The sequence below is a fragment of the Mastigoproctus giganteus genome, chromosome 2, assembly GCF_048544385.1.
Source record: "Mastigoproctus giganteus isolate SK-2022 chromosome 2, ASM4854438v1, whole genome shotgun sequence".
Taxonomy (NCBI): Eukaryota; Metazoa; Arthropoda; class Arachnida; order Uropygi; family Thelyphonidae; genus Mastigoproctus; species Mastigoproctus giganteus.
Genome location: NC_143576.1, coordinates 186,576,387 through 186,598,914, shown reverse-complemented (window position 1 = coordinate 186,598,914; position 22,528 = coordinate 186,576,387). Strand labels below are relative to the sequence as shown.

Sequence of the window (22,528 nt, the reverse complement as noted above, 5' to 3'; positions counted from 1 at the left end):
GGCATCATGTGGAATCTGCAATCGCCAGAAAGAAACCAAAGACCCTTCGTGAACTTCAGGAAGCCACAATTCGTGTTTGGAACCATGAATTATCAGTTGGTTATCTTCAGAAATTGATTTTGTCAATGCCTCGACGGTGTGCTGCTGTCATCAGGGCCAGAAGCAGTTCAACTAAATTAGTTTGCACCTGGTGAACTTTTTATTTTGTTTTCCATTTAAAATGATAAACTGAAGCAAATTGAGGACTTCTGATAACATTTCAGCCATAATTGTTGTTTACCAAAACTGTTGTATAAAGGTTGCAAATGCTAATTTCAGAATATTTTGAGAGTACCTGTCAAATATTACTTAGCTTTGCCTTAACTATTAATAAATATCTTTTGTTTATATTTCTATTTGTGATGCTAGTCATTAATGTAACATACCATCATGAAAAAGGGTTAGAAATGTGAAATTCCTAGGTGATGCACTTTTCTTTGAACACCAGTGTATAATATATATACCCACATACCCAAAAATGCATAACATATTAATGAAAAAAGTTTATTAATTATATAAATAATGTAATTGAATATAAAAAAAAAAAAGAAAATGGAATTTATAATGGAAATACTATTTTAATTAACTAATTTAAATAAAGCTCATTATTTTTTGGCTTTGGCTAATGTTAATTGACTAATAATTCTGTGCTGATCCGAAGTCATGTGAGCTTGGCACACCCAGGGTCCTGAGCTGAATATCATCATTCTTCTCTTTCTTGGTGATTCCCTTCTATTTCTAACTCTCTCTCTCTCAAGGGTAACTCAGAAATTTTTTTTATTTTTTGGCTGGTGCAGGAAAAGCCTCAGGCTTCCTTGCACCATATGGCTAATTTTAATAATAATAAAAATAATTTTAATTTAGAAAACGAATGCTCTCCAGTGGCATCAGTCAAAGAGGGAGTTAAAAAAGAAGCCATAAAGAAATCACAATATTTGGAAAAGTAAGAGAAGTTCATCTAACGGTTGCATTAATCAGTATTGATGGACTTAAAGTTAAGTATTAGTATTAGTAGTGGCAAATCTTGCAAGAAAGCAAGCTTATATGGCATCAGCCATTTAAAAAAAAAAAAAAAAAAATTCCCTCTCTATCCCCCTCTAATAATTTATATACTTCTTCCTTGAATTTATTCTAATTATCCACTTCTACAATACCAGATGGAAGTTTGTTTCAACGAACAGTCAATCATCTGTTGTTGAAGGCAAATTTCCATACTTTATCCTTCAAACATCCTCAGTAAAAATTTATGTTCTCCAGTGTATCGTTTCTGCAAGAGGAAGGATGCCATTTAACTTACTCAAACTTCAACGTCTTAAACTCCTCTATCAGATATCCTTGCAGGTGCCTGATTATAGATGTTTCAATTTGCGGAACTGAAATCTTTCTTGGTAAGAGTGCTGTTCTGTTCCCCTCGCCGATCTTGTTGCTCTTTTCTGAACCTATTCCAAACAAATCCATGTGTTTCCAAAGACCTCCCATCCTATGCAGTACTGAAGATGGGGCCTAACCATTCACTTATACAACAGTATAAGTGAAATAAACTCTGGCAGGGAGCTAAATGATTTTGTAATAACTGAGAACAAAGTGGAGGAGAAATTGTTGAAATTGAACGTAAGTAGGGCTCCTGGGGTGGATGGTATCTATACAGTTATATTAAAGGAGCAGAAAAGAAAGTAAGGAAACCCTTAGCCATAATTATGAAAGCTTCCTCAGACTTAGGGGAGATCCCCTATGGACTGAAGATGTGGAAATGTGTCCCCAATTCACAAAGGGGGATCAAAGGGTTACGTGTTACATGAGTAATTACAGACCTGTTAGTTTAACTTCTGTTCCAGGAAAAATAATGGAGTCACTGGTTAAAGAAGCACTGCAGGATCATCTAGACAAGGCTTCACTTCTAGTTCAGACACAGCATGGTATATGATATCAAGTATATGATATCAAAAAATAATTTTGATATCATATACTTGGATTTTAGGAAAGCTTTTGATACTGTTGCCCATGGAAGACTACTGTACAAATTGACTACTGTCAGAAGACTACTGTATGGCATTAAGGGCAAGTTGATACAATAAATAAAAGGATGGTTGAGTGGGAGAAGACAGAGATTGGTAATCAATGGACACTGACTGCTCTTCATGGGCTAATGTTATTAGTGGAGTCCCCCAGGGTTTGGTGTTGGGCACATTGTTGTTTTCTGTATTTATCAATCATATATGGCCCACCCAGGGTCCTGAGCTGGATATCATCATTCTTCTCTTTCTTGGTGACTCCTTTACTTCTGACTCTCTCTCTCTCTCAGGGTAACTTGGGAATTTTTTTGGCGGTTGCAGCATAAGCCCCAGGCTTTCTTGCACCATATGGCTAACAATAATAATAAAACAGAAGTGGCAACTGAAGTTTAACCTTGACAAATGCAAAGTACTGCATATGGGTAGAAGTAATCCCAGAGAAACGTACCAACTGTGTGGTACTACACTTAAGGTGGTAGAAAATGAAAAAGACCTGGGAGTAATTGTGCAGTCAGATATGAAGTTTTCTGACCAATGCAGACAGGCTGCCAGGGCAGGTCATGGGGTTTTGTCAATGATATATATAGGAATTTTGCTAGCAGGGAAAAGGAGGTGATTGTTCCTCTGTATAAGGCAGTGGTCAGGCCACGCCTTGAGTACTGCGTGCAGGTCTGGAGGCCTCATTTTAGAAAGGATGTAGATTTGCTCGAGCGTGTACAGAGAAGGGCAACAAGATTGGTGAGGGGAATGAAGGGATCCTCTTACCAGGAGAGGCTTAAGTTCTGCAAATAGCAGCAGCTGGAGACTAGGCACCTGCGAGGTGATCTGATTGAGGTGTATAAGGCCTTGAATGGGTTGAGCATGTTGAATTTTGATGGGATCCTTCCACTTGTTCAGATTACGAACCTAAGGGGGCATAAATTCAAATTAAGAAAAGACAGATGTAGAATAGATGTGCGGAAATTTGCCTTTAGCCAGCGGGTGGTTAATTGCTGGAACAAATTTCATCTGTCGTTGTGGAAGTTGATAGGTTAAATAAATTTAAGGAGGAACTGGACAGGCATTTGGAGGGAATGGTGTGATTTTTTTTTTTTGGCTGATGCTGCATAAGCTCATACACTTGCTTTCTTGCATCACATGCCACTACTACTACTACTACCACAAATCTGCAGATAAAAGAACCGCTATGTGCCAGTGAACACTGTATATTGATGTGGGATTAATTACCTTCAGTAACCAGATTGGCAGGAGCAGCAGTGCGTAGCACACGCTTCTTGATTAGACCGGGGTTCGAGCCTGTAACCACCAACGGAGGATGCGGAAAGGTCAGAAAATGACCACTGCATATCCCCGGAGCAATATGGCCTTAGTTGCTAATGCTCCTAAAAACCAAATAACGAAGCTTCAAGGGTAAAGGGAAGGGCTTGTGATTTTATAAAGGTGACTATGGAGGCTTCACTCAGTTTTTAAATTCTATACAGTGGGATGAACTGATGATGTTATAGTAAATTCTAAATGAGAAGCTATAATAGAAATAATCGTAAAAGCTACTTGGCTTTTTATACCAACTGAGAAATTCTGTTCGAGGCTTAGACCTAAATGGATATAAGATGAAACAATGAGGCTCATAGCAGAAAAGAAAAAATGTACGGGATGCGTATAAATTATGAGGTGATATAGAAGCCTACAGTAGATATAAACTGGAGTGCAATATAGTCACAAGGAGGTTAGGTAAGCTAAGACAGATTGTGATAAGTCTGGCAAAGAATGCAAAAATAAACAGCAGAGACGACTTTATTTATATAAACACTAGAAGGAATTAGATAAATCATGTTGGTCCATTTGATATCAGTGATTTAACTGTTGGTGATTGTGCTCAAGTTTCTGACAAACTGAATGGCTATTTGGTATCTACATTCACAGATGGGGAAGTGGATACCAGAAGTTTATCAAACTTGAAGAGCTAAATGATTTTGTGATAAATTAGAGGAAAATGGAAGAGAAATTATTGAAGCTAAACATAAAAAATGCACCTGGGTTGGATGGAATCTATCCAATTATATTAAGGCAGGCAACATAGGAGGTAAGTAAACATTTAGCTATAATTATGAGAATGTTTTTAGATTCAGGGGAGGTCACTGTGTACTGGAGATGTGTGGGATGTATCCCCAATTCACAAAGGGAGGACGACAGGCTGACACGAGTAATTATAGACCTGTTAGCTTAACTTCTCTTCCTGGAAAAGTATTGGAGTCGCAGGTTAATGAAGTATTGAGCAATGCAGGAATGCATTTATTCTGCAGTCACAACATGGATTTGTTGACGGGCTGTTTCATCTGACGGAATTGATTGCATACTATGATGCAGTAACAGAGGGACTGGATGCAAAAAAATAATTTTTATATCCTTGGAATTCAGGAAAGCTTTTGATATCGTTGCATATAAAAGGCTGCTGTAGAAATTGTAGCAGGTTGGCATTAAGGGCAAGTTACTGCCATGGATAAAAGGATGGTTGAGTTAAAGAAGACAGAGAATAGTTATAAATGGGATCTGCTCCTTGTAGATTAATATTATTGGTGAATTACCCTAGGGTTCAGTGCTGGTCCCCATTGTTGTTTTCTTACTATAAACCAAGAGCAACCTAGGCTCAATGAGTTACCTCTCTCTTTCTCCATAGGATTACTTCTCTTCTAAACTTTCTAAATTGTAGCCCTTATTCTTGTTTACACAGTTTGAAAGTTAAAATGATTAAAATATACACTTCATTAAAATCCAATTCTTTAATCATATGAATGACCAGACACCCCCAGGATCATAGCCGAAGGCCCCCAACACGACCCCAGATTTATCCAATACACCACACAACCTGGAGAAATTGAAAACATTGTGTCAAAGTTTTAAAATAAATGCTGTTAAAATTCACAAATATAGTAATATATGATGATGAATATACTTTTAAAAAAGAAAGTAATTTTAAAGTATATTCATCATCATATATTAGTATATTCATGAATTTTAACGGTGTTTATTTTAAAATATTGACACGATGTTTTCAATTTCTTGAGGTTGCATGATGTATTCGATTAATCTGGGTTCGGGTTGGGGCCTTTGGCTATGATCCCAGGGGTGTCTGATCATTCATGTGCTTAGAGAATTGAACGTATTTATTGGATTTTAATTAATGAAGTGTATATTTTAATCATTTTAACTTTCAAACCATGTGTAAACAAAAATATGGGCTAGAATTTAGAGAGTTTAGAAGAGAAGTAATCCTAGGGAGAAAGATAGAGGTAACTCTTATGAAATTTTAAATTGTTGTTTTCTGTATTTATTAATGTTATTGTTAAAGGTATATCAGGCTTGACGTTTAAGTTTGCGGATGATATAAAGATTGGCAGATTGGTTGATGTCAGTAATCAAGTTATACTACTGCAACAAGATCTAGGAAAATTAGGCAGATGGGCTGAGAAATGGTAGTTGAAGTTTAACATTGATAAATTCCAGGTACTGCATATGGGTAGCAGTAATCTCAGATTAACATACTGTTTGGTACTACACTCAGGGCAGTGGAAAATGAAAAAGGCACGAGGGCAATTAAGCAATCAGATTTGAGGTTCTGTGAGCAATGCTGACAGGTTGCTAGACATCTCATGGGGTTTTGTAAATGGTATACAGAAATTTTGCTAGCTGGGATAGGGAGGTTGTTATGGCTGCATTTTAAGTTATATCTGCAAGTCTGAATACATTTTAGGAAGGATGTAGATTTGTGGAAATAGGTGCAAAGAAGGGTAATGAATTTGGTGAAAGGGAAAAATGGGTGCTCTAATCAAGAAAGGCTTCAGTTTTGCAGCATTTGAAGACTAGGTACCTGTGAGGTGATGAGATTAAGGGTGTTTGAAGTTCTGAATGGATTGGGCAAGTTCAACACTGGTGGCATTCTTCCTCTTACTCATACTGCACACAGGAGGGGCATAAATTCAAATCAAGGAAGGATGTATTGAGAATAGATGTACATAAGATTCCCTTCAGTAAGCAGATAGTTGATTGTTGGAACAAACTTCTATGTGTTGTTGGAATTGGGTATTTTGAATAAATTCAAGGAAGAGTTAAATAACTATTGGAGAGGATGGATAGGAGATTTTTTTTTTAGTAGGAAGTTTTTTTTTTTTTTTTTGACAATGCTGTTTAAGCCTACTTTCTTGAATCATTTTCTACTACAAATACTAATTGGAAATTGAGGTTTAACATGGATAATTGCAAGGTACTGCATATGTGTACCACTAATCCAAGATTGGTACTTTCATCAGTATTGATCATGCTCAATCCATTCAAAACCTTAAGTTTTCTGAGCAGTGCATACAGGCTACCAGGACAGTTCACAGGGTTTTACTAATTATATACAAGAATTTTGCTAGCGGGGATAAGGAGGTGATTATCCCATTGTATAAGGCAATGGTTAGGCCACATCTTGAGTACTATATATAGGTCTGGAAGCCTCAGTTTTAGGAAGGAAATGGATCTGTTGTAATAGGTGCAGAGATTACCAATTTTAGTGTTCGCCAATTTTAGTGTTCTCCAGTTTTAGAGACAAGACACCCGTGAGGAGATCTGATTGAGGTATTTAAGGCCTGTAATGGATTGGGTAGGCTGATGGAATGCCGATGGAATCGTTCCTCTTGCTGAAACTATGCACATAAAGGAGCATAAATTCAAATTGTGGAAGAATAGATGCAGGTTGGATGTGTGTAAATTTGTGTTTAGTCAGATGGTAGTTGATTGTTAGAATAAACTTAAACTCCTCTGGTATTGTGGTGGTGGGTAGTTTGAATTCAAGGAAGAACTAGATAAACTGTTAGAGACAATGGAGAGGTCAAGTGGGATGTATTGACATCCCACTTGACCCTCCCCCCCCCAGCTGGTGCATTATTGTACAACCTGTCCTAACAGTCCATCTTCACCACTCACAGAACATCATGTGTGACTGCACATTCTATCCTAGATCCTTTTCATTCATCACGTTGAGTGGTACCACCCAATTGATAAGCTATTATTAGTAGTAGTAGTAGTAGTAATGGCAAATGATGCAGTCTAGGTGATGGTATCCACCACCCAGATGGCTGTTTTAAGGCTTTTTGGCCTTTCATTGGTGAGCAGGCATTGTGGAGTTACTTCATAACTGGGTTATCACTTATTGTAACACCTGGGTGCCCACCTGCCCACTGATGAGAGGCCAAAAAGCCTTGAAATGGCTATCTGGGTGGTGGTAGTAACCACCGAGAATAAGTAACATTAGTCTTCTCCACTTGTGAAGCATTGCTTATTCGAGATAAATATCAGGGCAACTCATTGTGAAGGCATTCACAATATGAGATACAACAAAAACGATGCCATTTCAACTACTTTGGTGATTTACCATGAACTAACATAATGCTATGCATTAACTTGTCTGATTAGTTGTATAAACTAAATGCTGAAGGTGTCCTTGCTCGTTCTCAGAAAAATGCATAAGAGGACATAAACTTAAATTGAAAAAGGATGGTTGCAGGATAGATATATGAAAATTTGTTTTCAACCAGTGAGTAGATGATTATTGAACAGACTTCCATGTAGCATTGTGGAAGTGCATAGTGTGAATAAAGTTGAGGATGAATTGACAAATTATTGTATTAGAGGTAGTGGAGAAATGTTATGGTTATTTATTTATTTATTTTTTTACCTTTTCATTGTTTTGCCTATACTAATAACTAACTTTGTAACACTTGTTATATTTAATATTGTGTTTTGTATATTATTATTTTCTTTGCTCTCTAAACTCATCTGGTCTTTCCCATCCAAGAGAATGGAAAAGGCTAGAAAGGGGGAGGGGATTACAGATTTGTACTTATCTACTATACTTGTTCACCTGATAATAAATGGATATTTATTTATTCCTGTTATTAGACTGCTGTTTAGTATTAGTAATGGCCATATGGTGCAAGGGAGCCTAAAGCTTATGCTGCACCAGCCAAAAAAAAAAAAAAAAAAAAATAAATAAATAAATAAAAAAATAAATAAATCATCATCAGTAATTCAGTGACTGGTCAGTTCATCTGATGAGCTGTCGCCATCTTTGTCTCTCCTGTGACTTTTTTTTATTTCCTCTAAATTTCGAAGTCCTGCTTCAACCAGTAATGTCTCGATGAAGGTCTTTTTGGTCTACCCCTAGGGCATTTTCCCTCCACAATCTCCTCCATTGCATCCTGAAGCAAACCATAATGTCAAATCATGTGGCCCACCCATTTGAATCTAGTTGATCTTATTCTACCTAGAATTTTCCTTTGTTCTTGGATATGTCTTAATACTTCCACAATTGATGCTTTTTCAGTCCATTTAATTTTTTCCATCCTGTGCCAGCACCACATCTCATAGGCCTCAAGTCTCTTTTTGTCTCTCTTTGTTAGAATCCATGTCTTTGCTGCATATAGTGCCACTGACAAGACATATGTCATGACATCATCTTCTATGTAATCAACAACATTTTATTCTTGAAAGATTGTTTTGCCATTACAATTCTGGATCAAATCTCAGTTTGACATGAAATTTCCTGTGTAAATAACTGCCCCAGTAGAGCACTTCCCTTTTTAACTTTAGCTTTCCCTGTCAATTCTCCCCTCACTCTTATCACCGCATTTTACCTTCTATATAAGTCATAGATCAGTCCAATAATCTTCTTCTTGCATCCGATTTTCTCAAGCAATGGGAACAATTCTCTCCAGATTGCTAAATTAAATGACTTCTCGTAATTCACAAAGCACACTGAGGTTTCTTCCCATATTATACGTTTTCTCTCCCAACACTCTCAACGTTCCAATAGCATCTCTCATCGATTTGCCTTTGCAAAAACCACACTGTGAGTCATCCAGAAATTGTTCAGTGTGACCAGGCCCATGCAAAGCTGGTAATAGGCCCAGGCCAGATGGGAAATGTAGGCCCCATTTCAACCTGCTCATTAAGTATTTTTGTAATCAGTGCTAAATACATATGATTTATGTATGGGTATGTACATGTAGTGTATATGATGTACTTACGACAAGTAACAGAACAGAATAAAAGAACTAGAATGATTTATAAAAAAGGTAGTGGCAAGCAGTTTTATTCAAAATGTATATAAGACAATAGGATACGGTATGATAATAAGAAGCAGTAAGTACAAGAGCACATTCATGTTTATTTTGTATTCGGAATTTCAGATCAGAAATGGTCATCACTTCTTCACATTCAGAAATGCTTTTCATGCTTTTCTTTGGGAAAATTCATCTGTTACACCATTCTTTGATTCACATTGATGGTGATGTCTAATTACGAAGTCAGTAATTGATTTGGATTTTTTGACAGCTTCTTCTTGCAATTTGGCACGCTTTCTCTTTGATGCACCACTTTCATATTTTTCATTGTCCCACAAAACTGATCTGAAGTAAACAAAACAAACAATATTAGGTAACACGTCTTAATTTTGTTCCACCTACCAGGGGGAGTATGCCCCCTCAAAATCATAGGCCATGCCAACTGGCTCACCTAGCCCCCCCCCTCTCATATGACCTGAGTGTGACCCACTATAAGAACTTTGATAACTTTCAGCAGAATCTTGGATGCATGGGTAATAAGACTTATAGTTCTGTAGTCTTGGCATACTGTTGGTGTCATCTTCTTGGGTATGGGGATTATGATTGATGTGCAGAGTTCTTCTGACCAACGCTCATCCCTATATATCATCTTTATCAGTTCAAATAAGGCTTTCTTCAGATTTTCTCCATCGTATTTTAAAAGCTCTGCAGGTATGCTGTCAATTCCTGGTGCTTTGTTATTGCTAAATTCATTGTTGAATTATCTTTAGATATTTCCTCCTCTATGTTTCCTTGTTCTTCTAGTGCTGTATTCCTCCATGTGTACGTGCTTGAATCATCATAAAGTTTTTCAACACATCTCCTCCATCTTTCCTTTTGTTCTTCGAAGTTCAGTACTGTCATTCCCTTTTAATTCTGCATTGCTCTCATTTGGATTCAACTACTCTTTCTCATTAACTCTGATTTTTCTATGCACCAAGTCCACCCAATCTTGTTGTTTGAGGAATTCAATCTCTCTGCCCACCACTGTTCTTTAGCCTTCCTATATTCCCCCCATCAATTTCATTCTTCAATCTATGATAGTTCCTTTGATCATCTAAGAAGAGCAGCACCCATTGGTTAAGTGGGAGAAGACAGAGGGTGGTAATCAATGGGTGCTGCTCTTCTTGGACTAATGTTATTAGTGGAGTCCCACAGGGTTCGGTGTTAGGTCCACTGTTGTTTTGTTATCAATGACGACGAATGACGAATGTTTTGTTATCAAAGGCGACAACTCAGCGTTGTTATGGGCCTATATGAGAGCTTGAAGGATAGGGTGGATGCCCTCGAAGGATTACAAGTGAGGGGCCCATCAAGCTCTCAGCTGCCCACACCAATGCCAGAGCTTGCACTTGGTCATCGCGGAACACAGCGGCAACCCCCAAGGCAGAATGCGCTGGTCCCAAAGGAACTAGTAGTTGTTGGTGACTCTATTGTCAGGGAAACGGGAAACATGCTTTGTAAAAAGGATAGGTGGAATAGGACCAGGGTATGTCTGCCAGGGGCAAAAGTTGATGACGTTGTAGAGCGGATATCATCTTTTAAGGGCACAAAAGGTGATATAGTTGTACACGTTGGCACTAATGACATTAAGAGTAGGAGACCGGCGGAATTACTTGACAAGTACAGGTCACTGATGAAAAAAAGCCGTGAATTAGGGTTGAAATTGAAAGTGTCTGCAATTCTGCCCAGACACGATAGGAGGGAGTATATGATGAGAGCCCTGTCAATCAATTCGGCCCTGGAAAGATTGTGCAGGGCTCAAGGGGTAGAATTTTTTTCAGCCTGGTCTGTACTTGTTAACAGGAGAGACTGCTTCTACAGGGATGGGATACACTTAAATAGAAAGGGTGCAAGAATGTTTGCTGATGCTATCGAGGCAATGTTAGGTGGGTCGGAAAACTGCTAGATTGGGGGGATACAAGGACTAATAGATTAACAGTAGCCACTGGCAGAGGTGAAAGTGATTCTTGCACTGCTTCTATTGGAATGAGCCGCAGCCTGGAAAATAAGATGCAGGATATTTCAGAGACTGCTGGGAATCATTGGGGTACAAGTAAACACATGGGTTGTGTTAGGGTAGCTAAGAAAAAGAACAGGTGCATGTATACTTGTGTGTACACCAATGCTAGGAGTTTAGTAAATAAATTTGATGAATTTGAGGTATTGCTCAAAACATCAAAGGCAGATATTGTGGGGATTTCAGAGACGTGGTGTCACACAGATATAAGAAATGCAGAACTGGAATTTGGGGAGTACAATGTCTACAGAAAGGATAGACAGGATAGGAAGGGAGGAGGGGTTATGCTATTAGTTAAAAAACACATAAAATCCAAGGAAGTGAAGCCAGTCGACATCGCTGGACAGTGCAGTGTCGAGTCAGTTTGGTGTGACATAAGCATTGGGAGATCAAAATTGAGAGTAGGAGTGTGCTATAGGCCTAATGACTCTGATAAGTATAATAAGAAACTGTTCGGAGAAATAGAGTGGGCCAGTAAATCAGAGAGTCTTATAATGGGGGATTTTAATTTCCCAGATATTGACTGGAATTTGGGGGCTGGTCACTCACACACTAGCAAGGCTTTTGTGGATTTATTGGATGATTGTTTTCTACATCAGCATGTTCGGGAGGCAACTAGAGGGAGTAATACTCTTGATTTGATTATCAGTAGTGATTCTTCATGCATTAAGAATCTGCAGATAAATGAACCACTTGGTGGCAGTGATCACAGTATGCTGAAGTGGGAGTTACTCAAAGAGGTAACTACCATTAGGGGTAAAGGGAAGGGGTATTGCTTTCGTAAAGGCGACTACAATGGACTGAGACAGTATTTAAATTCTATACAGTGGGATCAACTGATGATATTGCCAAAAGCAAATTCAAAATGGGAAGCATTCAAAGAACTTATCGTGGAAGCTACTAGGCTTTACATACCAACTAAGAAATATTGTTCAAGGTTTAGGCTTAAATGGTTGTCAGATGAACTAATGAGGCATATGGCAGAGAAGAAAAATGCATGGGATACATACAAATTAACACGTGACACGGACGCCTATGATAGATACAAGTTGATCTGTAACCAAGTTACAAAGGAGGTTAGGCAGGCGAAGGCAGATTACGAGAGATCCTTGGCAAGGGATGCGAAGAAAAACAGCAAAGAGTTCTTTACTTATGTAAACTCTAGAAGGAAGGGGATGAATCAGATTGGTCCACTTGAGATCGATGGGTCAACTGTTGATGACCCTGCTCGGGTAGCTAACAAACTAAATGAATATTTTGCATCGACATTCACACATGAGGAGTTATTCAGCGAGGGGAATGCCAGAGGTGTATTCAACTCTAGCAGTAAGCTAGAGAATCTTGTAATAACTGAGAGCAAAGTGGAGGAGAAATTGTTGAAGATAAACACAAGAAAGGCACCTGGGGTGGATGGGATCTATCCAGTTATATTAAAGGAGGCAGCAAAGGAGGTAAGCAAACCCTTAGCCATAATTATGAGAGCTTCCTTGGACTCAGGGGAGGTACCCATTGACTGGAGATGTGCAAATGTGACCCCAATTCACAAAGGGGGATCAAAGGCTGACACAAGTAATTATAGACCTGTGAGTTTAACTTCTGTTCCCGGAAAATTAATGGAGGCACTGGTGAAAGAAGCACTGCAGGATCATCTAGACAAGACTTCAGTTATAGCTAGGACAGAGCATGGTTTTGTTAAGGGGAAGTCTTGCCTGACCAATTTGATTGGATACTATGATGCAGTCACAAAAGAACTGGATGCAAGGAATAACTTTGATATTATATACTTGGATCTTAGAAAGGCTTTTGATACTGTTGCACATGGAAGACTGCTGCACAAATTGGAGCAGTGTGGCATTGGAGGCAAGTTGCTGCTATGGATAAAGGGGTGGTTGAGGGGGAGAAGACAGAGAGTGGTAATCAATGGACACTGCTCATCGTGGACTAATGTTATTAGTGGAGTCCCTCAGGGTTCAGTATTGGGGCCTTTATTGTTTTCTGTATTTATAAATGATATTGATGATGGTATATCAGGCTTAATGTCCAAGTTTGCAGACGATACGAAGGTTGGCAGGGTTGTCAAGGACACTACTGACACTATGCTGCTGCAACAGGATTTGGAAAGGTTGAGCAGATGGGCTTCGAGGTGGCAAATGAAGTTTAACATTGACAAATGTAAAGTACTACATATGGGAAACAGCAACCCCAGAGCAACGTATCAACTCTGTGGTACTACACTGACAGTGGTAGAGAATGAAAGGGACCTGGGGGTGGTGGTGCAGGCAGATATGAAGTTCTCTGAGCAGTGCAGACGAGCTGCAAGAGTAGCTCATGGTGTATTGTCAATGATATATAGGAATTTTTCTAGCAGGGATAAGGAGGTGATTATTCCCTTGTATAAGGCAATGGTCAGGCCACACCTAGAGTACTGTATACAGGCCTGGAGGCCTCATTTCAGGAAGGATGTAGAGCTGCTGGAACGAGTACAGAGAAGGGCAACTAGATTGGTGAATGGGACAAAGGGGTTCTCTTACGAAGAAAGGCTTAAGTTTTGCAAATTACAGTGTCTGGAAACTAGGCACCAGCGGGGTGATCTGATAGAGGTGTACAAAGCCTTGAATGGTTTGAGCATGCTCAATGCTGATGGGATTCTTCCTCTAGCTCAGAAAAATCACCTGAGAGGGCATAAATTCAAATTGAGGAAAGACAGATGTAGGATAGATGTGCGGAAATTTGCCTTTAGCCAGCGGGTGGTTGGTGGGTGGAACAGACTTCCATCCCTTGTCGTGGAAGTTGATAGCCTAAATAAGTTTAAGGCTCAGCTGGACAGGTATTTCGAACGAACAGAGGGGTGAAGTGGAAGTGGTTATTTTTATTTATTTATGTTACTTTTTTTTTTTTTTTTTTTTTTTTTTTGGCTGATGCTGCATAAGCTTGCTTTCTTGCATCAAATGCCTCTACTAATGCTAAATGCTAATGCTAATGCTAATGATATTGATGAAGGTATATCAGGCTTAATGTCGAAGTTTGCAGATGATACAAAGGTTGGCAGGGTTGTTAATGACAGTAATGGCAGTGTGCTACTGCAACAGGATCTAGATAATTTGGGCAGATGGGCTAAGAAGTGGCAAATGAAGTTTAACCTTGACAAATGCAAAGTACTGCATATGGGTAGAAGTAATCCCTGAGAAACGTACCAACTGTGTGGTACTACACTTAAGGTGGTAGAAAATGAAAAAGACCTGGGAGTAATTGTGCAGTCAGATATGAAGTTCTCTGAGCAATGTAGACAGGCTGCCAGGGCAGGTCATGGGGTTTTGTCAATGATATATAGGAATTTTGCTAGCAGGGAAAAGGAGGTGATTATCCCTCTGTATAAGGCAATGGTCAGGCCACGCCTTAAGTACTGCGTACAGGTCTGGAGGCCTCATTTTAGGAAGGATGTAGATTTACTTCAGCGTGTACAGAGAAGGGCAACAAGATTGGTGAGGGGAATGAAGGGATCCTCTTACCAAGAGAGGCTTAAGTTCTGCAAATTGCAGTGGCTGGAGACTAGGCACCTGCGCGGTGATCTGATTGAGGTATATAAGGCCTTGAATGGGTTGAGCATGCTGAATTCTGATGGGATCCTTCCACTTGTTCAGATTACGAACCTAAGGGGGCATAAATTCAAATTAAGAAAAGACAGATGTAGAATAGATGTGCGGAAATTTGCCTTTAGCCAGCGGGTGGTTAATTGCTGGAACAAACTTCCATCTGTCGTTGTGAAAGTTGATAGGTTGAATAAATTTAAGGAGGAACTGGGCAGGCATTTGGAGGGAATGGTGTGATTTTTTTTTTTTTTTTTTTTGGCTGATGCTGCATAAGCTCATACATTTGCTTTCTTGCATCACATGCCACTACTACTACTACTACTACTACTACTACTACTATCATCATTTTTTTGGCTTTTCAGTCTCCTCCTTTCATCCATTTTCTGCAGTAAAATATCTGTGATCCAAGGTTTCCTCCTAATTTTTTCACTCTTACCCAGAGCCACCAATGCAGCTTTACAAGTCACCTCCTTGATTAAAGGCCAATTTTTGCTCTAGATTTTTCGTAGTCTTCTCAGCAGCGATAATGTTGGTCAGATCATGAAACACATTGTTTACACTCTCCTGTTTAAATTTCTCAACATTCCATCTCATGAATGATTTCCTTTTATTCAGGTACTTCAATTTTAATTCCACATTCATCTTCACGAGTGAGTGGTCTGAATCTCTGTCTGCTCGCAGATAGGACATTGCTTTTTTCATTTGATTATGGTATCTCTGTTTAACCAAGATTTAATCAATTTGGTAACTTTGTGAGTCACCAGGATTCTTCCATGTATATCTTCTGCAGAGTGGTACCTTAAACCACGTATTTGCTACCATTAGACTCTCTTCGGTACAAAACTCCACTAAGCATTGACCTCTTTATGTTTCTCACACCCAGACTAAAGTTCCTCACAGTCTTTTCTTCCTTTCTCTCACCAAACACCGCATTCCAATTCCCCATAATTATCACATCTCTTGATCTTGTTTTCCACATATGTTTGTTCATATGTCTCCTCAACTAATTCACCAGCACTATTTGAGGTTGGCATATAAACTTGCATAATTACTATGCCGGATTTGCCACAAATCTGACCATGATAAGTCTATGCATCTTCTTGTCATAATTATTTCCATCCCCCCCTGACCGCCACTGCTTCTAGAGTGCACAACTTTATAGTCCACTTAAAAATTCACCTACTTCACTCCATCTGGTCTCTGCCACTCCAAGCACATCAATACTGTTCCTGTGCATTTCTCTTTTGATACTCTCCAACTTTCACCATTGTTTGTAAGTTCCATGTCCCGATTCCACAATGGGGATTTCGCATGTTGATGACCTGGAAAGCACTAACACTTTCCCCGCTGGGGCCGACATCACCATCAGCATTCTGTTGTGCAACGATGATTTTGCAGCTACCAGATCTTTCAGTCTTCTCTAACTCACATGTCATAGGTTTACTTGGGATATGCTATCTTTACAGGGTAATTTCCCACTGTTTCCCTGTCCTGTTTATATATATATATATATATATATATATATATATATATATATATATAAACAGAATATATATGCATATGCATTATTCAATTAGTTTTGCACTATTTAATTTTTTTTTTTTTTTTATCTTCAGTGAGGTGGTGCTATTATCCCTCTTCCAATGTCTAGCTAATGTCCAATCTATTAATGATTTTTGAATTTTCTTAAACGTATTTTCATGTTGGTTCATACAGGCTTAGACCCAATGAATAAATTTTAAATTATAGCCAGGATAAAATATTAAGTATTTATGCCATTATGCTGTAGCATAGGCAAACAATCAGCTGACCATTAGAGCTAAGAACATTCCAACTGTCAAAATAAACATGTCTGTAAGTAGTTAAATACTATCTGATATCGCGAAAACCCTGCTACCATGCAACTTGGTTAACAAGGTGATCACTAAGAAAACCAAATAGCTCTTCTTAATACTACATTTTCAACATAAAATCCAGGAGCACATAGTAACTGTGTTAAGAATAGACTGTGGCCAGTAGAGTCATAATTATCATGCCATAATTAAAAAATAAATAATAAAATTCAATTAAATAAATAATAATAAGAGACAAGGAAATAGACAACATATGCATTTCACTCCTTCCATAGGTAACTATCCAGCTCAACTTTGAATTTCCCCAAACTGTCTCTATCACCCATGTAGGTAACCATGGAATAAGTGTCTCCCCAAACTATCAGTTTTCCTGAACCTTTAAGGTATCCTTAATAATACTAGCAAAAACCCTTGCAGCACCTTTTTTTAATCTAGTCTCTACAAAACAGATTCTTTCTCCCTAAGAATCAGGCCCAAGCTGATAAAAATTTCCCCCCAAAAGCCTTGCAGAGTTCTTCAAGTCTTAGCAATATGACCTTAGTTGCTAATGCTCCTAAAAACCAAATAACAAACAAACAGTTCTTCAAGTCTTGGGTTAATCCACAAGGCTTTCAGCATATGATTCCCCCTATCATGCCTGGGCAGAATTGCAGACACGTAGACATTCTGACCTGACTTGCGTCATTTCTTCAGCATGGTCCTATATTTTTCTAACAAATCATTAGATCATGTGTGCTTAATATCATTAGTCCCCACATGAATAATAATATTCTCTTTAACCCCCTTAAAATCTGACAATCTGTTGGTGACATCATTAATTGTTGCTCCTGGCAGACCTACCCTGGTTCTAGTTCACCTATCTGTATTAAAAAAATATTTTTTGCTTCTCTGACAGTGGAGTCTCTAAAATAACTAAGTCCTTCTGAACCAGAGCAGTTTGCACTTGGTTATTCTGCTTTGGGGCCTGAATCAGGAGTGCATCATTTGGTAGGTTATTAAAGCCTTGAGAGTCACTGACGAGCTCCTAGTTACATTATTCTTGAGAGCAAAGACCCGTTTGTTAAATTTACTAAATATCACAGAAAGTAAAAATTAAATTTACAAACTATTGCAGGAAAAAAAAAAACTTATATCAAAATAAACTTAACAAAATATTAAATAAACTATTTAAATGCATTTATCTAATCTAATTTTCTCTAATCACTATGCTCTCCCTGTGCTTTAAAAATGCATCTGCTCACTATGAATGCCAAGCTACAAATAGCCTATAGTAAAAATGTCAGGAGCACAAAACACAACCACTTAGTCACCTGTGCTACTGCATTTAATGTATATTTTTTAAGTTCAACTCTTGATGGTATCTTTTTTTTTATTATTGATATTTATTTTTATAACAGGTAGGGATAGGAGAGAAAATGCAGAACAAAATGGTAGAGGCCCATTTCTTTGGATTACCCTCTCAAAGTAACATATATGGTTTGACTTCTCTAACAGCTGCTGGGGGTACAAATAAAGTACTAGTTGCATCACTAAAAAGAAAAGTCTACTGTGTAGAGTATAATAAAAATGGCAACTATCTTATTCCTTCCACTCGTGAAGTACAGTTTACCTACATTCCTGGTAAGATTGTCATTGTATTGTAATTAAATAATGTTTTAGGTTAAAATTAATCCTGTGTTATCTTTATTATGATGCAAATAATGGTCTCTTTTAATTTTCTAAAAAAAATCTCTTTATTTTCCAGATGGCTTTGGCAGAAAACTAACTATACTGAAATACCAAACCACCATTTTCTGATTAACTTTAAAATTTTTTTTTGATATGTTCTGCAGTAGGAATATTAATTTGATTATTTAAACATTCAAAATCTGGTTATTTGGAGGTTAGCATTATTTGTTTATTTTATTCTATGTTTTACAAAAGTGGGCCATTGCAGTTTGATGTAAAACTTGTTCTCCAAATAGTGCTGGTTAGTTGGTTCTCTGAGTTCAGTTATATTAACCCCCTTAAAGTTAAACAATGTTTAACTTGGCACTTTCACAAATTCCATGGGTGGTGTTATTTATTTTTTTTTTTTTGTTTTAATTTTTTGGCAATCAGTACTTTCAACTGCTGTAATTAATATGCTGTGGTCTTACTCACAATAGAAAGTGTGGTAGTCACTAAATGAAGTCTATAATTTATTATTTTTAGTTGTTAATTTATTATTATTATTTTTTGTTTATTTATTTTTGAAAAATTTCATATAAACACAGCTGTACCTTCACTCTACATAAAAAGATAAATTGATGCCTTACAACACTTAAGGTAAAATATTCTGTGAAATGTTATGTTCCAACCAGTTTGTCATCTATCAACTTATGTGATGTTTGTGACATACCTCTCTTCTCATCTCTCATTGGTCTTTAATAATTGTTGTTGGCCGAGGTGGCCTTTGCTAAACTGTTAACAAGGGAGGGCAGTGTTTTTGTTCACATTTTTGAACTTCTGACTCTATTGACAATGCAAGTTGGCGTTGACATTCTGTGCATTTATTGATTTTGGAAATTAATCTTTATTGGCATTAATTTTTATTAATCTTTATAAATCTTTATTGCTTTTCAAACTGTGTGTGTGAGAGAGAGAGAGAGAGAGAGAGAAAGAGAGCAAAATTTGAACGATAGCTCATGGAAAACGTTTCCCAAACGTTCCTGTGGCCACTAAAGCAGTGGGGAAATGATAGGTGTCAAATATGCAAGGTGGGGGATCTAAAATTTTTACATTTCTTCCTAAAAAAGTATCATCTTGTAAAAAAATTTTATGTTATTTTGTTTCTATTTATTTTTTATTCCTTTTATTTTATTTATTTATTTATTGCAGTGGCTCACTACAATAAATTTTCCAATTTTCCTAGATCTTGTTTCAGTAGCTCATCCTGATGACTGTTGTTAACCACCTTATCAACCTTTGTATCATCTGCAAACTTAAACATTAAGCCTGATAGTAGCACACGCTCCTTGAGTAGATCGGGGTTCAAGCCCCTGGCTGCTAAATATGGTCGATCTGCCAACCCGTACTGGACCAGCATGGCAGATTATAATCAATTTCCCTCAACATGAATTGTTGAGGAGGCTTCCATCCTACAGTGGGTTGATAATGGCTGCAGTTTACCTTTATCTTCATCAATATCATTGATAAATATTGACAACAACAAAGGGCCCAGCACTGAACCCTGGGGAACTCCACTAATAACATTAGTCCACAAAGAGCAGAGCTCATTGATAACCACTCTTTGTCTTCTTCCACTTAACCATCCTTTTATCCATAGCAGTAACTTGCCCTTAATGCCAGTTTGTACAGCAGTCTTTTATGTGCAATAGTATCAAAATAGTATCAAACAAATTAGGAACCTGTTAGCTTAGTACGGTATTGACAATTAAACTTATTAATCTTATTCATTTTCATTGTTAATCAATTAAATTGTACTTAAATGGAAATCATGCCCTAGACTAGAGCAGCAAAGCAACAAGCACAAAGTAGCAGGAGTGCTGTGGCTTGGGGGAGAACTGAAGGAGCAATTCTTCAGTGCATCACAATCTAAAAAAAATCTGTGAAATGTTAGTTGTCTGACAGCGGCAGGGGTTTCCCCCATCTCCTTTTTGTGTACACTGTTTGTGAAGCACAGAACTCTGTGGAGGCTAGAGATTTAAAAATTGTTTGGGGAGTGGAAATATGTAGTGTTGTGTACCTTTGTTCTTCTGACCATTTATCCATTTGCCCCTGTTGGGACCCACCATTGCCCACACTTAGTCACGGGGAGGCAGGTACCTAGTAGATTTTATAAGTACTCTGGCAGGCCCTGCCACCTAGTTTCCGAAGATTTCAGTGGCAAGGGCCAATATGTATGTAAAAAAAAAAAAAAAAAATTGGGGTGAATGCTAGGATTGAAAACGTCAAAAGAGATTTACAAGAAGATGGTTGAATTTGGATGTAGTTAAAATTTTGCACCTTTGTATGGGAGTATACTCAGTCAGTTTAAATAGAGTGGGGGGGGAGACTGAAGGTCGGGGAGAACAGGTAGAGGAATGGGGACGAGAGTGTAGGTATCTCCAAGGAAGTCAGTGGGGACAGGTCCCAACAGGTGAAGAATGTGGGAGGTGGGGAGGGGAGGAGACAGCAACCTGCCTCCTCCCCACTGCCGGGAGATGGGGATAAAGAGAACCAGGCGAGAGTGCCCAGTTCATATTGCCAAAATGGCATGTGAGCAGCTAAGCTGCAAGTCACATTCGGAGTATAGTCAAGAGTGGAACATGGTCTTGTCCAGGGTTGGCAGTCGTGTCCGTTGTCTCATTCTGGTGGCACTTAGTGCGGTGATGGTGGTGTCTGGTCCAGTATACTGTCATTCATGGGACTCAGTCCTGTCCGAGGTTGGTGGCCACATACGCTGTCATTGTTCATGGTTTGGAGGTTCAATGCGTATTGCGGTTACCTCCCTGGAAGATGGTGATCATTTTGGTGTTTAGTCTATCCATTTCAGGATTTTACAACCAGTAGATTGAGTTATAGGTGAGTGGTTGTCATTGTTCCATTTTTGTTTGCCCTCAGTGCCTGATTGTGGTTTGGAACCTTTTGACAAAAAGCTCTTAAGTGAATTTTGTGAAAATTTTATATTCATCGCTTGAGTCCAGGAGGTAGAATCTGTGGGGGGGGGATATTTAAGATAAATGTTATTTTATATATTATTTATATTCCCCTAGCGGTCTCGAACCGATCAATCAACTCTCTCTTGATAATAACTCCCCACTTGAGCAATCTGACAATTTCTTTACAGAAAATTCCAGGTTCTAGGGGAAAATCTCCTTGATGAGTTTAATTCCCTTTGGATAGGCTTTTTCTCAGAATAACAAAGAGACACACAAATGTTGCATAATAAAAATACAGTTTATTGGACACTTTTACATAGATACATCAAACAAAAGAAATTTATTAAACTCATGACCAAATAGATTTAATTTCATCTTCTTATAACAGAATGTAAATGAGCAAAGTAATTTGCCTATTGAGCAAACTCAAGGAGGGCTATTTCCTTTACATAAATCATAAACAACTATATCCTCTTTTAAACTAACAAAATGTTTCTACTTCCTTACTCCTGAGTTCAATTGACTTTCAAAAGAATCTATTAACATTCTTCTTTCATTACAAGACAATTCCTACTCCAAATTGATAAAGCTCCGATACTCTTAACTTCAGTATAAATCATTACACTGTTTTATAACAGATTATAGCCTACAACCTTCTCTAATCTAGGTAATTATTATTACTATCAAATTTCTACAATTAACTACTTGCACATTCGGGGGTTACTGACATCCGTCTATCCCCTTTCAAAATTCATACTTAGTCATTCACTTATTTAACCAAATATTAACAGGTATCAATCACATCAAAAAATTTATATCTATTCCCTTCCAAAATTTATCTATATGTATATTGACTTGCCCTGGGTAATGTCCTTCAGTCCTTAACATTCACTAACTTATTCATTACAATAAAGTACTACTTATACATATGTGTTCAATCAAAAGTTCTGATAAATTGGTTATCGAGTGCCTATAGTCGGTGTGATGTTGAGAGTACTTAAGCAAACTAATCACTTACTTACATAACTTGGCAGACTTCACGGTACATCCTTCTCTAAGCGAGTAGGGGATCCTTTCTATCTGGGTCGCATCTCACAATCACTGGGGGCGTTCGATATAAGATACTGGATTCCTTCCTGGGTACCTTTTTATTTCTTTATGGACGCATTAATTTCATCTGATCAGAATGGCTGTACTCTTTTTGTCCGGCTTCGGATTTCATCAGCTCCAGCGTACTTGCTCTCAGAATA

General features: G+C 38.0%; 1 protein-coding gene across 5 annotated transcripts in view; it reads left to right on the top strand.

The window, feature by feature from the left end:
• The window catches only part of LOC150089838 (KICSTOR complex protein kaptin-like), a 164,347-nt gene that overhangs the window by 8,361 nt on the left and 133,458 nt on the right, over window positions 1-22,528 (top strand). For all 5 annotated transcript variants that reach the window (XM_090368853.1, XM_090368851.1, XM_090368855.1 and 2 more), the window contains exon 2: window positions 18,054-18,276. In XM_090368853.1, the coding sequence (XP_090224979.1) occupies window positions 18,072-18,276 (205 nt within the window). In that variant the 5' untranslated portion in view covers window positions 18,054-18,071. The remainder of the gene's footprint in view (window positions 1-18,053; window positions 18,277-22,528) is intronic.